Here is a 16,545-nt window from a genome sequence, read left to right on the forward strand (position 1 = left end):
TAAAGGAAAATTTGAAATAAATAAGTACATCATATACAAGCAAACACAAAAAGAAGTTAAAGGAAATAAGTTCAAGCCGGGAATTTTACTCATCGATGTTATATACTATTATTTATTTAAGTTGAGTTTCATTCAATCTAATAGTTTCAGCGTGTAAAGATTTTTTTTTTAAAGATTGGGATCCACAAAGTAATTTTGATATAAGTTCTTGTGTGTAGTGTATTGTGTGCTCTTGTGTGCATTGTGTACAAACTCTCTCTTTGCTTGTACTGTATATATCACATTAATAACCACTAGAGTTTGGTTCATCTAAAATAAATTGTTAAAATTTAAAATGAATAAGTACATGATATGCAAACACTAAAAAGATATATATTTTTTTATAAACTAAAAAAGTTTTTTTTTTATAAGCAAAATTATAAACTAAAAAAGTTATTTTAATTCGGTAAAAGATAGTTATTTTAATATTTCATTTTTAGTCAAGTAGTTTAGTGACTAGAAATTTCACTCTTAGAATGAATAAATGGGATGACCGAGATTCGAACCCGACCCTTTGTATATATAATACACTATCACCGCCAACTGAGTTAAGCTCACGAGACTATTTTAATATTTCTTTTAACAAAACATTCAATTATGTTTTTGTTGTGGGATTCGAATGACTTAAAATTAGTCACTTTGGTTTTTGAATATGTTATTTTTCCTGTAGTATTTACTCTACAATTTTGATACATCCAAAAATTATAATTATAATAACAATGTCTCACATTGTCAAGGACAAAAATAGTTGTTCACAAAAAAAAATTAGTGAAAAAATTTGATAAAATATTTTTCTAAATATAAATGAATAAAGTAGACTTGACCAAACAAAAATAAATAAGACCCCGTTTGGAAGGAGTTTCTAGCTAGTTATGGGTTTAAGAGAGGCCTGTTTCAAATGAAATTATCTGTTTTTTCTTAAATTGCAAAAATGCAATGATATTAGTAAAGGTTATATATGTTGTTGATCTGGATTTGATTTCAATTTGTGCATACTCATTTAACTCAAATGTTACATTCTTTTGCTAACAGGGGTCATATGTTTTTAGATCTCCCTGCTTATTTTCTACTAGTTAGAATTATTTAATATAACCTTTATTGCATCAAAATTCCATTTATTGCCTGTTTTAATGTTTTATTCATGATCTACATTCTTTTATTTGATTGCATGCGTCGACGTTGTTCGCGTAAAATGCCATATCCTTTTTTAATGTTCAAGTAAAAATAGAGCCCAGCATTAAAAACCAAACCTTTCCACTTAATGTGGCTAATAGTTTTTTGACAAAAAATTGCTAATGGTTGTTTGTTCTTTGAACATTTGGAATTTTACCTTAAGCAAGCTAATTTCCATGTTAAAATTTTGGTTATTCATTATCATTTGTTAGCTTTCTTTGGTGTGCTACCATAATAACGGCGGCTTTACTTTTGAAAATTTTCTTTCTATTATTAGCCCTATAGAGTAATGTATGTTTTTTTTTTTTTGATAAGCCTATAGAGTAATGTATGTAATGTGGTATGTCATGCATGGTTCGACAGCGGTGGCGGGGCCAGAAAATAATATTAGGATGGGCCACTAAATAATTATAATAAATAAAGTAAATATGAAAATTATATTGCATATAAAAATTTAAGTTATAGGTATTAAATATGCTTGGATCTCAACCCCAAAAGCTAGCTCAAAGGGTGAGGTTGTCCTCACATATTTATACACTTAACATCCCGGGAACCTAAGCAATGGTATCAGAGCCGGGTTAAGGACTGCAATGTGGGCATTTGACCCAGGACCACGCTAGGCGTGAGGGTGGGTGTTGAATGTGTTGTTGTGTTGTTTGAAGTCCCACATTGCTTAGGTTCCCGGGCGGTTAAGTGTATAAATATGTGAGGGCAACCTCACCCTTTGAGCTAGCTTTTGGGGTTGAGATCCAAGCATATTTAACATGGTATCTAGAGCAAGGTTCGATCCGCCTTGAACTATTTGTCGCTTCCGCTTTCGAATTCCCAAAAGATTGGGAATATATTTGTTGCCGAAAATCTGATGAGAATGAATATATTTGTTCTGTTGAATTTGTGCTGCTGCGTTTTTGGGTCTCTCTTGATGTGATTTTCCGTTGCGGTTGATTTTAGCGTGTGTTCTGCAAACAAATGTGAGTTTGTCGATATTGTTCTTTTTGGTGGCCACAAAGTGCTTATGTCTCATAGTTTCGTTGCTTTTTGATTTAGTTGGTGTAGTAGATTTATTGCTTTGATTGTGTTTTTTGTTGTTGGACTTGCAACTTTTGTTTTTTGCAAGTTACATGATAGTAGAAACAAGGGTGATACTGGTATAATACTGTGTGGTGGTTGAGTTGATTTTATTTTGGTCTTTTGTCCATGTCTTGGTTCTGTTTTTCTGGACTGATTATGGATCTTTTATTTTTGTGGTTCAGTTCCGTTTGATTTGATTTGGTTCTGACTGAATTGATTTTGTTTTGTTATGGTTGATTTTGTTTGGTTCTGTCTGGTGAGTTAAGGTAATACTCACAATATGTCTGGTGAGCGAAAGCTCGCAATCTGTCTGTCTGGTGGGCGAATACTCACAATTTGAAATTTGAATCCGGTGAGGGAATACTCACATTGAATCCGGTGAGGGAATACTCACATTGAATCCGGTGAGGGAATACTCACATTGAATCCGGTGAGGGAATACGCACAATTTGAAATTTGAATCCGGTGAGGGAATACTCACATTGAATCCGGTGAGGGAATACTCACATTGAATCCGGTGAGGGAATACTCACAATTCGAAGTCTGAAATCTGAAGAAGTTGAATTTGAAGCTATTAGTTAATTTAGTTTATTTTCGGGTTGATTTGTAACAAGCTCAAAGCTTAGTACGCTTTAGCTTGAGGGGTAGTATTATAAATAAAATATTTAGTTTGAGTAGTTTGATTTGATTTAAACTACTAACATATAAAGCCCAATACTTAAAGCCCTAATAATATTATTATCTAACAATAGGAAACATAAAGTGGATCATCAAACAATAAGTTTGAACTAATACTTATGGCTCGTTTGACCCAACTTTTTGTAGAGCTGTGTTGCGTTCAAGAATTGTCTCCAAGATCGAACGTTTAATTGATTGAAACAAAAAGTTTTTGGCCTTCAAATCTTTGAGTTTACTTTCATCTGCAAGTTTTGTTTGCTCTGGTGTTGCATTTGCAGGAGCAACGGCGATGCCATCTTCAATTTGCGTCCAATATTCTTTCGATCGAAGCAAATTTTCCATAAGCATAGCCCAGTGATCGTAATGGCCATCAAATTTGGGAATTGAGGGTTTCATATAGTTGGATGATTCAGCCATTAGAGAAAGAATAAAGATGATGAATCAAGGAAGAAGATGAAGATTGGGAAGAAACGGTTGTAACAAACTGCGTTTGTAGTGATCAGGACCCTTGAGGACTCACTTATACCAATTGTTGGGTAAAGGTAGGGGTGTACGTGGGCCGGATTGGGTTGGGTTTGGCCAAAACCAAAACCCAAACCACATATGGTACTCCGGGTTGGGTTTAGTAAAATAACCACTCGTTATAACATTGGGTCGGGTTGGGTAAATCCACCAATTTATGGGTTGGATTGGGTTGGGTTGTGGGTTATCCATATTATTTTTCTATTTTTTATATTAAATATCTAAATGTTGAATTATCATATTTTTTAATAAAAAATAACTCAATCAATTTATTTTCTTGAAAAATAGGGTAACTTTTTTTCACTATAAAAAATAATCACCCATTTTTTGGTGTAAATCTACTAATTTACGGGTTGGATAGCGTGTTATCCAAATGATTTTTTTGCTTTTTTTAATATCAAATGACTAAACCATGAATCACTATATTTGTTTATGAAAATTATTCAATTTTTTTAAATTTTAAAAAAATAATGCGAAAAATTATCATATTTGTTCATAAAAATTATTCAATCTTTTTTATTTTCGTAAAAAATAGTATAACTCATTTTCAATATAAAAATATTTAATAATCAAATGAAAAAATCTTTAGTATTTTCATAAAAAAATTCAAAAAACATAGCACTAGTGGGTTAGTGAGTTTTTTGGGTTGGGTCCGGTTTTACCCGAAACCCGACTTTTTTAATGGGTTTTTCATTTTTAAATCTATATCCACCCACTTGTCCGACCCAACCCACTTTTTTGGGTTGGATTGGGTGGGTTTGACCGGGTCAACCGGATTTGCCCAACCCATGTACACCCCTAGGTAAAGGTGTTCTCTATTGATTCACATAAGACAATGTACCTTACTTATATAGGCAAGATACATGAGAGATTACAACATGTTTTAGCTGCAAGTAACATTGGGCTTTTAAGCATTGTGCACGCACGCCTATGAGCTTAGCAAGGCCCGATACAGTTTACATCTAATAGTTTAGTTATGTTGATAGATATAGCGTGTGTTTGGTTCTGCGGTGGAGAAAATTGATTTTGGCAGAATTGATTCTGTAAAATTGATTCTGGCCAAAATTGATTTTAAGCTGAAGTGGTTTATGTTTGGATATATTCATGAAAAAGTGAGTTGAACAAAAAATTTAAGTGTAAAAATCAATTCTAGAATCAGAAGCTACGATTTCTAGCTTCAAGTAGAATCAATTCTGGAGGCAGAATCAATTCTACTTTTGAGAAACCAAACAAGTCAGAATCAATTCTACACGTCCAGAATCAATTCTGGATGCTCCAGAATTGAAACCAAACATACACATATACTAACACGTTCGTCAAACTGGCCGGCCAGCTTGTGATGAATTGCAACGTTGCACATCAGATCTGGACACACATTCTGGTTCAGGCCGCGGACATGTTTTTTACGGAAGATTTGATCTGTGTTAAGAATTAGAATGTGATATAACTAAAATCTCTCATGATTTCACGCTATAATGCCTCTATGTGGATGACAAATTCCATGTATGTTCACCATTTATTGTGATAATTGTGCACATGCCATTTGTGTATATTGTCTTAATTTAATTTGGAAAAAGGGAAAAGAAGATAAACTAACAAAAGCAGAAATTAGCTTCTTTAGTTCTTGTTGATGGATATGGTAAGTAAATCAATGGATCATTGCAACCTGTATGTGAATCATTAACGGTGTCGTAAAATAAAGGGTAAATGATTATTTACCCCCCTGCAAAATAAGCAAATTTTCATTTACCCCCCTGCACAGATTTTTTTTCTGTTTACCCCCTTGCAAAAAATAGATTCCCTCATTTCGCCCCCTGGGTGTACAGCAGGACAAGTGACTATGCAAACCTGTTGACGTGGCTTGTACATGTGGAAAAAATCATTTATATTTATTTTTTAAATTCCACGTCTGATAATATTTTTTTTAAAAAAAATAATAATTTTTTTCCTACAAAATAAAAAAAAAATCTGTTTTTTTTCCCCAAATTTTTTTTTAAAAATTCCTACAAAAAAAATTAATTTTTTTCATACAAATGATTTTAAAAAACTTTCCAACAAAAAAATATTTCCTCCCAAAATAAAAAAAAAATGAATTTTCTTATTTTTCTCCCAAAATAAAGATTTACTCCGAAATAAAGTTTATTTCCGAAATAAAAATTTTAAAGATTTATTTTCAAACTTTTTAAATTAAAAAAAACATAATCTTTATTTTTTAAAAACAAAACTTTATTTTTTGTTATTCTCTTTGAATTAAAAAAAATAGAAAAAGATTTTCAAAAAAAATATAAAATAGAAAAACAAGTTTTATTGGTGTTTTCCTCTTCTATCAAAACCATTTGCCCTAAAACTAGAAAATTATAAAGAAGCAGAAGACAATATAATGATGTAGAAGATGATTTCGGCGATTGAAGAAGACGACGACAAATACAATCATGACGGTGGAAGCAAACGATTACGGCGAAGATTCTGTTTTTTTTTACTTCAAAAAGATTTGAAAATAAATCTTTATTTTTGGAGTAAAATAAGAAAATTCGTTTTTTATTTTATTTTAGGAAAAAAATACTCAATAATTTTGTACGAAAAAAAAAGTTATTTCTGGGAAATTTTTTTAAAAATTTTGAAAAAAAAAAAAAACAAAATTCGTTTTTTAAATTTTGTAAGAAAAATTTTTTTTAATTTTTTTTTTTGAAAAAAATATTATCTGACGTGGAATTTAAAAATAAATATAAATGATTTTTTCCATGTGTACAAGCCACGTCAGCAAATTTGCACAGTCACTTGTCCTGTTGTACACCCAGGGGGCGAAATGAGAGAATCTATTTTTTGCAAGGGGGTAAACAGAAAAAAAATCTGTGCAGGGGGGTAAACGAAAATTTCCTTATTTTGCAGGGGGGTAAATGATCATTTACCCTAATTAGTTGAAAGAAGAATTGTGGAATTTGTGTGTGATAATGTAGATTAACTTATATATGAACAATTGCTTGAACATTGAAAAGAAAGAATCCAGTATCGACGAGGTCTAGTACTGATGATGGTAGAATTGTAGAATCATTTTTTTTTAGTGTGATTTTGTAGGTACTTTATGAAATTGGTTTACTAGTGTTTTGTAGATTATGCAACCAAATTTGAACTCTATTAACGAGCTTCTCAATATATGTAATCAAAATTAGAGCAAACAATCATAGATCTTATCCTTTCTTTTACACTACCATTTTTTCAATTATTTGGAAGTGTAGAAATCTTATTAGATTTGAAGACAAAGTTCTACCCATACAACAAGTGATTAACATCATCAAGAGGTAAGGTAGCTTTATCAAAAAATCATTCAAAAAGGAACGAACATGTATTCATCAATTCGCGAGTTTCAAATTCTCAAGGTTTTTGATGTTAAATGTGACCCTCCTTCAACTCCTAAGATAATTCAAGTGAATTGGTCTTGTCCTCCTTTATCATGGATAAAATGTAACGTTGTTGGAACTTCTAAAGGTTGTCCCGAGATTTCAACTTGTGGGAGAATTTTTAGAGATCAATGTGGAAATTTTATTGGTGATTTTTTTTTCGAGACATTAGGTATTTATGTCTTTCAAGCTGAAGTTAAAGGTGCTATGTGTGCCGTAGAATTTGCTGCTAGTAAAGGTTGGACAAACTTTTGGCCTCCACTAATCCATATTCAAGCTTTTAGTAGTCTTTCTTTGATTTTGTGGAGGTTACAGAACTTTCGGTCTAATTGTCTCAATTTCATTCAAGGATTTTGCTTTAGAGTTACTCATATTTTTCAAGAATACAACAGTTGTGCAGATAAATTAGCTAATCACGTCTTTCAAATCACTAGTGTGGTGTGGTGGAATTTCATCTTAGATGATTTTGTCCGCAACAAGAATAATCTTTTTTTTCTTTTTTTCCATTTTTGCCAATACCAATTTTGGAATTATCTTTTTGTGTTCTTTCACATTGACTTTCTCTTATCATTTTGATGTGCACTATTTTTTCTATCTCAACAAAACTTTATAACTTTATTACAGTATTAATATTAATTAAATTCTTATATTTTAATAATTTACTAACAATTTAGTCTCTAATTTTATCCTTTTATTATTAAGAATTTAATTATCGTGTACTGTTAGTATAAAGATTTTTTACACATGCATCAAATGATGTGTTGTCACATCATTTAATGAACACGACACATCATGTATTTTTTTAATACAATATATGATGTGTTAGTATATATTGGACACATGTGTAAAATAACTTTACATTGACCGTGTATAAATTAAATTCTACCGGTAATTCTGTCTAACCAAAGAATATAAAATATCTAAGCCACTAAATATGACCTAGTGGTGAAAAGTTTGAATAGCACATATAGATAGATGCTGGGTTTGATACTCAAATGATCATCGTAAACCAAAAAAGAAAAATACTTTTAGGAAAATGTTAACATGTGCACCAAAGGCACATGTTAAGAATACAAATGTAGTAATATTCTCTTGTAACTTGTGCATTATATTTTTTAAACATTAAATTCTTTTATGTTATTAAATGTAAATTTCTATTTTTAGATACCTTAACATGTGCCCTTGGTGCACATGTTAACATGACCCTTTCCTCTCTTTCCTCTGTTTATACTTACTTTCTCAGTATACTAATTTATGGTGGTTTAGTGGTATGTGAAGGGAGAAAAGGAAGAGGAGTAAGAGTGTGATAAATGTGGCATGGACCATGGACTACAACGGTCTTATTATATGAGAGACCGAGAGTTATTAGGTTGGTTATGAGGTTGGTGGAATGGAAGTAGTGAGGATTTATGAGGAGTTTATTAGGTTGGTGAAAGGATTAATGAGGATTTATCAACGGTCTATGATAAAAGTATGGGTCATGTTAACATGTGCACCAAGGGCACATGTTAAGGTATCTAAAAATAGAAATTTACATTTAATAAGACCGTTGTAGTCCATGGTCCATGCCACATTTATCACACTCTTACTCCTCTTCCTTTTCTCCCTTCACATACCACTAAACCACCATAAATTAGTATACTGAGAAAGTAAGTATAAACAGAGGAAAGAGAGGAAAAGGAACAATAGAAGAAGAAAGGGAGAAAGTAATTAAGGATTTTATTATGTTCTTTCTTTTCTACTGCTGTGTTTTGTTTTATTATTGTTATGGTGATGAATTATTGGTTTTCTGAGAAAAGATGGGTAATCTCTTACGTGTGAAGAACTAAGTATGTATAAAAAGTACAACAATTGAGACTATAATCTTAGACACCACATCTTAATTATTTTGTTAAAATTTCAAAAAAGATTTGACCCAGCGTAAGAAAATATTCTTTTTGTCAAAGAGTTTAATGACTAAAAATTTCACTTTTAAGGTGAATAAGCGGATAACCGGGATTCGAACCACGACCCTACATGGTACTAATATTTTTGTGATTGATTGATGTAATGATGCAGAGCACCGAAATAACTACCGGGGCGGGAAGTGTATTGTCTTTGACCTGTAAAGGCAATGGAAGGACTGGTGAATTTCCTCTCGTTAATGGTAAGCCTCCAGAGTCAATTGAGGAATTATGTTATCGCCTTTGCCATTGACTTTCACTTTTTGGGTCTTCCGATCGGTGATAGTCTACGGATTGGATTCAAATAAAGTGTGTTGGGTGAAGTGGGACTCCGTGTGCTCACCAAAAAAAGAACTATTTGAAGACTTTCCAACTTAGTTTTGATGTAATGTATTTGCTGTTCAATTATTAAGACCTTTATATTCTTCAAAAACTTATATATATACAAAGTGGTTTTGTTTCATGGTCTCCAATGTAACAACTGAATAAGATAGTGTTCTGAATCTGAGAGCAACGATGGCCAAAACTGGAGCATTCTTGACAATATTGAAAAAAGAGAAAAAAGTATTTTATGAAGGAGATTGTCACATAAATTTCATTTATTATTTGGTTTTCATCACTCAACCAAACTAATTTTCAATTTGCTGTGTCAATGGCAAAAATAATATATTTTTTGACACAATGGCTAAAATAATATTTAACTGCTTTATAATGTTGAAAATAATTTATCACATTAACCAGTACAATTTGGTTCATCTTCTATTAATTGTTAAAGGAAAATTTGAAATAAATAAGTACATCATATACAAGCAAACACAAAAAGAAGTTAAAGGAAATAAGTACAAACTGATTTTTATTTTAAATTTTCAGCCTGGAATTTTACTCATCGATGTTAAATACTACTATTATTTAAGTAGAGTTTCATTGAATCTAATAGTTTCATTGAAGCTTACATCAAATTCATTCCTGTGCGTACGGCATATTATTCTTCCCTGTTCGGGTTCTGCTAGGTCCCAACTTATTCCAGATAGGCTTAAATATCTAATGAGTCCCTGCAGTTTTACAAATATTTGGTATTAGTCCCTGTACTTTTTTTTGTTGGCTTTTGGTCCCTGCAATTTGAGAGCAGTTTGTTTTTAGTCCTTCTGTTACACAACCGTTTAAAAAAAATGGAATAAGTTAACGGAGTGCCACGTGGCCCAATCAATATAAGCCACGTGGCACAGTAAAAATATTCACTTTTATATATTATTATTGAAATTCAAAAATAAATAATAATTAAATTAAATAAAAAAATTGCATTAAAAAGGTTTAGGTTATGGTTTCTTCTCCGTGAGCAGCCATTGGAGATGCAAAATAGCTAATTTGTGTTCTTGTTCATCAACAACAACAAACTTCATCTTCTTCCACATCACCATCCAACCTCATATTCTTCATCAACCACACAACCACTACTACCACCACGAACACCACCACCACAACCACGAACACCACCACAACGAAGCTGTGTCCTAACTCCTAACGTAAGCAGCCTTCCAAACTCGACCAAACGCTAAAGCAGTGTTCTTAACTGCGAAATCAGTTGCCACTTGCCAAACAGCTTGAAAGCGATTGTGTGAAAAATGATTTGTGAAACGCGATTTGTGATGAAATCCCAATTGTGAAACGCGATTATGTGAAGACCAAACTATTATGAATGATTTTTGTAAACCCTGGCCATTTACCCCTTTTGCAAACGCCATTTCATATTCCGTTCTTGCTTCGGCGTTCAGCTTCATCATTCTGCGTTTTTTTTTCTTAGCCTTCTATTTTTTAATTTTAATAATAATAATAATAATAATAATAATAATATAATAAATAAGTAATAATGGTAAAATAAAAAATTCTAAAAGTGAATATTTTTATTGTACACGTGGCTTATATTGATTGGGCCACGTGGCACTCCGTTAACTTATTCCATTTTTTTTAACGGTTGTGTAACAGAAGGACTAAAAACAAACTGCTCTCAAATTGCAAGGACCAAAAACCATAAAAATAAAGTACATGGACTAATACCAAATATTTGTGAAATTGCAGGGACTCATTACATATTTAAGCCTTCCGGATATTATTCGATGTTACAGCAGGTGTTTTTAATGATTCAATTTTCAATTATATTCACACAAGATATCTATTAGCGTCTGTTGAATGTAATCTTCGTTATTTTGGTACACTATTCTGGTTCAGTGAAGGTCGAACAATTATATTCACCGAGACAAAGCATCTCAGCTTGCAGAGTTGTTACCTGGAGCAAGAGCTCTCCATGGCGACATACAGCAAGCACAACGTGAGGTGAGCTATGAATGAATTTGAATGAATTGATGTGTTTCCTTTGTTTTTCTTTTCAATTTATTTCGATTAGAGTGAGTTCCACGCCTGTGTTTCCTTTTCTCTTAATTGTGTCCTGTCACTTGCAGGTTACTTTGTCTGGCTTCAGGTTGGGAAATTCATGACATTAGTTGCCACAAACGTGGCAGCGCGGGGTCTTGATATTAATGACGTTCAGTTAATTATTCAGGTACTTTTGATGAATATTCATATGATACTATGCATCATTACTATATTCATCGTCACAACTCACAACAAGCCATACTGATGTTTGTACTTGATTTAGTGCGAGCCTCCAAAGGATGTTGAAGCCTATATCCATCGTTCCGGACGCACAGGAAGAGCAGGTATCCTTGGGATTTTGCTATTGGTATCTGGTATTGTGGTTATCAATTTTTGGGTTATGCGACGGTTTGTTTTTTATTTTTTCAGGTAACACTGGAGTTGCTGTTATGCTTTATGATCCAAGGAGGTCAAATATATCTAAAATAGAGAAAGAGTCAGGTGTTAAATTTGAACACGTATCTGCCCCTCAGGCTAATGATATTGCCAAAGCTGTTGGTCGAGAAGCTGCAGAAATGATTAACCAAGTGTCTGATAGGTATGGTTTTTATTTGCGTATTGTGTTTATTGCTGTGTTTTGATCTTAAAAATGTCATAAATGCAGTGTGATTCCTGCATTCAAGTCTGCTGCTGAGGAGCTTTTAAAGAACTCCGGTTTATCAGAAGTTGATTTACTTGCAAAGGCTCTAGCCAAGGCTGTTGTGAGTCAATTCTCTTCCTCATTTTCTCCATTTGTTTTTTCCTTGCCATTTTTTTAAATGCCAAATCCTTCATCTTAGAGGTTTATCATGTAATGTGTAAGGTTATACTGAGATCAAGAAAAGATCTCTTCTCACTTCTATGGAGAACTACGTTACATTACTTCTCGAGAATGGGAGACCTATCTTTACTCCAACGTAAGGACTTTACAGATAACTTTAGTTTCAAATTAATGCATTTACATCTCGCTTACAAACAACTTCGCTTACAAATTATGACATAAATTAGGGTTACTTTTCACGAGTTTATGATCGTTTGTATGTGTGTGTATATTTCACACCATTATGTATTCTGTACAAGTGTAAATTGTACAAACCCTTTCAACTTGTTTGACTTGTTCTTTTATTGGCTGTCGTCAGTTTTGCATACAAAATCTTGAGGAGATTTTTGCCTGAAGAGAAGGTTGAGGCTGTGAAAGGTCTTACTATCACTGCAGATGGAAGTGGTGTTGTTTTTGATGTACCAGCTGAAGATTTAGATGCATATCTTGCAGGTAGAGAATTTTTCTTGAATCATCATCACTAGTAAAGAGTATGGTTATTTTGGTCATATTTTTAACTCAAGCATATTTGTCCTACAGGTAAAGAAAATTCCTCAGAAGTAAGTTTAGAGGTGCTAAAAGCTTTGCCACGTCTGCAACAAAGAGATCAATCAAGAGGCGGAAGATTTGGTGACGGTGGTGGCCGCGGTGGAAGAAGTGGTGGTGGAAGGAATAGTAGATATTCACAAGTGATAGGTTTTCGAACGGTGGTGGTAGAGGTCGTGGCAACTGGGGTGGGAAAAGATGGTGAAACCTATTTTTTGTTCAACATGGGGAGCATAACTGCATGAGGCTTCAATGGAGATGACTAGTTCAATATGGTGAAGCTGACAGGAATGTTCAATTTGTTCAAAATGATAAGCTTCAACAGCATGAAGCTTAGTTGCGACTGAAGTTCATTTGTTTTGGAGGATTCAAGTTCAGATGAGCTCAATGTGTCCTCAATCCATTAACATAATTTGTTTTAGGTGTACTATTTCCTTTAGAGAGAAAATGTTTTTGATCGAGATATTGACTACGTGCATGTTTGGATTGTTTTTCACAAAAAGAAAACGTGCATGTTTAGATTAACAACGAGTTTAAGTTTAACGAAATCATGGCGTGCCATTGTGCCACTATAATTTTGGCAAGAACAATACGTGAGAGCTTCAACAAACTCACTGTCAACAAATTCACAAATCAAATAAATCTATTCAGCATTACATTAAATAACAAAGCAATGGTGTTATTATTATAAAAAAAGGAAAAAAAGAAATGATGTTTAATATGATATGAATCATATCAAAGAATTGGACCAATTGGCAGATGAATGAATTCATAAATGTGGAAATTGCATTACGTATGGTTCACTTCTTAATAGTTAGTTCATGCAGCCATCTACATCAAAGCTCGATTAAGGCTTAAATATCAAAATGGACTCTGTAAATATAGAGTTTTGATTTTAGTCCTTGTAATTTTATTTTTTTTAATTTTAATCCTTGCAAATATATAACATTTTGTTTTTGGTCCTTGTTTTATTTTAGCCTTTATAAAATTGATTCATATTGAAATTGCTCTTTGTAATATGTAAAATATTTGATTTTAGTTCTTTAAAATAAGGACTAAAATAAATAAATATTACAATGACTGATTTTAACATGAACATATTTTGCAAGGACTAAAACAAAACATCAATGACCTAAAACAAAACGTTATATATTTGCAAGGACTAAAATCAAAACTCATATTTGTAGGACCTTTTTCATATATAAGCCACTCATGCTATATATATTTCAGCCTTCTTCGTGCATTGAAGTTCACATACTGGTTAGTTAGAAAGAAAACTATTTGAGATAGAGTTAGTTACTACTAACTAACTATCTAACTAACTAACTAACTATAGTCTATATATCTCTAATAAAAATAAAATAAGAGCAATGAAATTCATAGATTTTCTCTTTGCAGTGAAACCTCTTTTTCCAATATTAATAGCTATTGTTTTAGCTGCTTATTTGGTTATCAAAATTCATGGCAATAGATTAGTTGACAAGAAAAGAAAATATCACCCTATTGCTGGCACAGTCTTGCATCAACTGTTCCACTTTCACAGGTTGCTAGAGTACATGACTGACCTTACAAATAAGAGAAAAACTTACAGGTTGCTTAGCTTCACTAGAAGTGAAGTGTACACTGCAAACCCTGCTAATATTGAGCATATGCTAGTCACAAACTTCTCAAACTATGGCAAGGTACTATTCAAATTATCAATAGCTATAAGGTATAACCCTACATTTAGCCTCAAAACATCTTAATCTATTGCAGGGTTGGTATCACCACAGTGTCTTGGAAGATCTACTGGGAGATGGTATATTCACAGTGGACGGAGAGCAGTGGCGACATCAGAGAAAATCAGCAAGCTATCAATTCTCAACTAAGTTATTGAGAGAATTCAGCAGCTCAGTGTTCAAATCCAACGCAGTAAAACTTGCAGGGATAGTGTCTGAAGCTGCAATCTCAAACAATACTATTGAACTGCAGGTAACATGTTATCCGGTGAAATACATAATCGATATGATAGCTATTATCCTGCTTATATCTTATCTTATCATGTTTTATATCCTATCCTGCCACTATGCGCACCAAACGGACCAAAAGGAAAAATAAATCCTACTGTCCTTTAAGTTGTTTAATCTTAATCTTTCTTATTGGCAGGACCTGTTCATGAAATCAACTCTAGATTCTGTATTCAAGGTTATTCTTGGTGTAGAATTGGACACAATGTGTGGAACCTATAGAGAAGGTACACAATTTTCCACTGCTTTTGATGAAGCAAGTGAAGCTATCATGTTTCGGTATGTTAACTTTCTCTGGAAGGTTCAGCGGTTCTTGAACATTGGATCGGAAGCAGTACTAAAAAAAAGCCTAAGAGTGATCGACGACTACGTATACAAAGTAATCACAAGCAAGATTGAGCAATCTCAAAAGCCACAAGATAACTCTCTTGGGCTGAAAGGAGACATTTTGTCAAGGTTTCTAGAATTGAATGAGACAGATTCAAAGTACCTTAAAGACATTATTTTGAGTTTTATCATTGCAGGGAAAGATACAACAGCAATCACTCTTTCTTGGTTTATTTACCAACTCTGCAAGCATCCTCATGTGCAGGAAAAGATTGCGCAAGAGATTAGGGACGTAACAAAATTAGAAAATGGTTTAACCATTGATGAACTTGCAGCTAAAGTAACTGAAGAAAGCATGAAAAAGATGCAGTATCTGCATGCAGCTTTGACCGAAACTATCAGGCTCCATCCAGCAGTTCCAGTGGTATTACTCTCCGTCCCAAATTATAAGTCTCTTGCAATTTATGTTACTCGTTTTTCATTAGTTGTTCACTTTAGAAGAGACAGATAAAGATAGAAAGACATGGATAAGTGTTGGTGACGAGTGCTTGATCCTTTAACCAATTTTATGTTATGGTGTTGTATATAGGAAAGTAGGTATTGTTTTTCGGATGACACGCTACCAGATGGATATAGTGTGAGGAAAGGTGATCTTGTTTCATTCCAACCATATGTGATGGGAAGGATGAAATTCTTGTGGGGTGAAGATGCTGAGCAATTCAGGCCAGAGAGATGGCTTGATGAAAATGGAAATTTTAAGAAAGAAAGCTCTTTTAAGTTCACTGCCTTCCAGGTATGGAACATTCTATAACTGTTTAAAGGAATTCCATTCTACAACATTTAAATCCTGTTTGGATAAAATGCGCTTATAGCATAACCCAGGACTAAACATCTAGCGCGTAAAAGGTGACCTCGTAACAGATGAGCCAACAGATCTTAACTAGATTTTAATACCATATTATAATTTGTGTCTAACTTGTCTTAACCCTACAAAAGCAGCTTGTAAGGTGAGGACTACCTCCACTTATAAACACATGTTCATAGTTTACCTTATCAAACATGAGACTAAATAGAAATGAAGTTAAATTATTTTCATGTAAAGTTAAAAGTTATTTTAATAAGTTATTCCAAAGAGCTTATGAAAATAAGCTAAAACAACTTATGGACACAACATAAGTCGTTTCCATAAATTCTTCCAGACAGTCTTACCAGTGTTTTTAAATAAGTCAACATTAACAAAACTCTTGGTTTTCTAGATTTCTATTGAACTTTACAATCAATTAATATGATCTATCTCCTCACACAGGGGGGTCCAAGAATTTGCCTTGGCAAAGACTTTGCATACAGACAGATGAAGATATATTCTGCAATTCTGTTAGGTAGCCACGGCTTCAAACTAGCAGACCAAAATAAATTGGTGAAATACAGAATCATGCTCACTCTACAAATTGATGGTGGCCTACATGTCTATGCTTTTCAGAGAAATAAATAATGGCCTTTCTATGGAACACATTTGCCACTGTAAAAAATGATTTAGTAGTACTAAATGATTTTCCACCAAGACAATGGCTAGTATGATTTTATATTATCACCCTATCCCGATACTTAGCGGT

At 33.0% G+C, this 16,545-nt stretch overlaps 1 protein-coding gene and 1 pseudogene across 1 annotated transcript; both read left to right on the forward strand.

Moving 5' to 3' along the window:
- Window positions 1-6,824: 6,824 nt before the first annotated feature.
- Window positions 6,825-13,246, forward strand: LOC123913600 (annotated as a pseudogene).
- Window positions 13,247-13,969: 723 nt separating this feature from the next.
- LOC123915442 (cytochrome P450 704C1-like) lies at window positions 13,970-16,498 on the forward strand. Its single transcript, XM_045966557.1, has 5 exons — window positions 13,970-14,281; window positions 14,355-14,570; window positions 14,745-15,356; window positions 15,522-15,725; window positions 16,239-16,498. Exons 1-5 carry the CDS (start codon window positions 13,970-13,972, stop codon window positions 16,422-16,424), a joined length of 1,530 nt encoding a protein of 509 aa, XP_045822513.1. The 3' UTR covers window positions 16,425-16,498.
- The last annotated feature ends 47 nt before the right edge of the window (window positions 16,499-16,545 follow it).

The sequence above is a fragment of the Trifolium pratense genome, linkage group LG3 (genome assembly GCF_020283565.1).
Source record: "Trifolium pratense cultivar HEN17-A07 linkage group LG3, ARS_RC_1.1, whole genome shotgun sequence".
NCBI classification, from domain to species: Eukaryota; Viridiplantae; Streptophyta; class Magnoliopsida; order Fabales; family Fabaceae; genus Trifolium; species Trifolium pratense.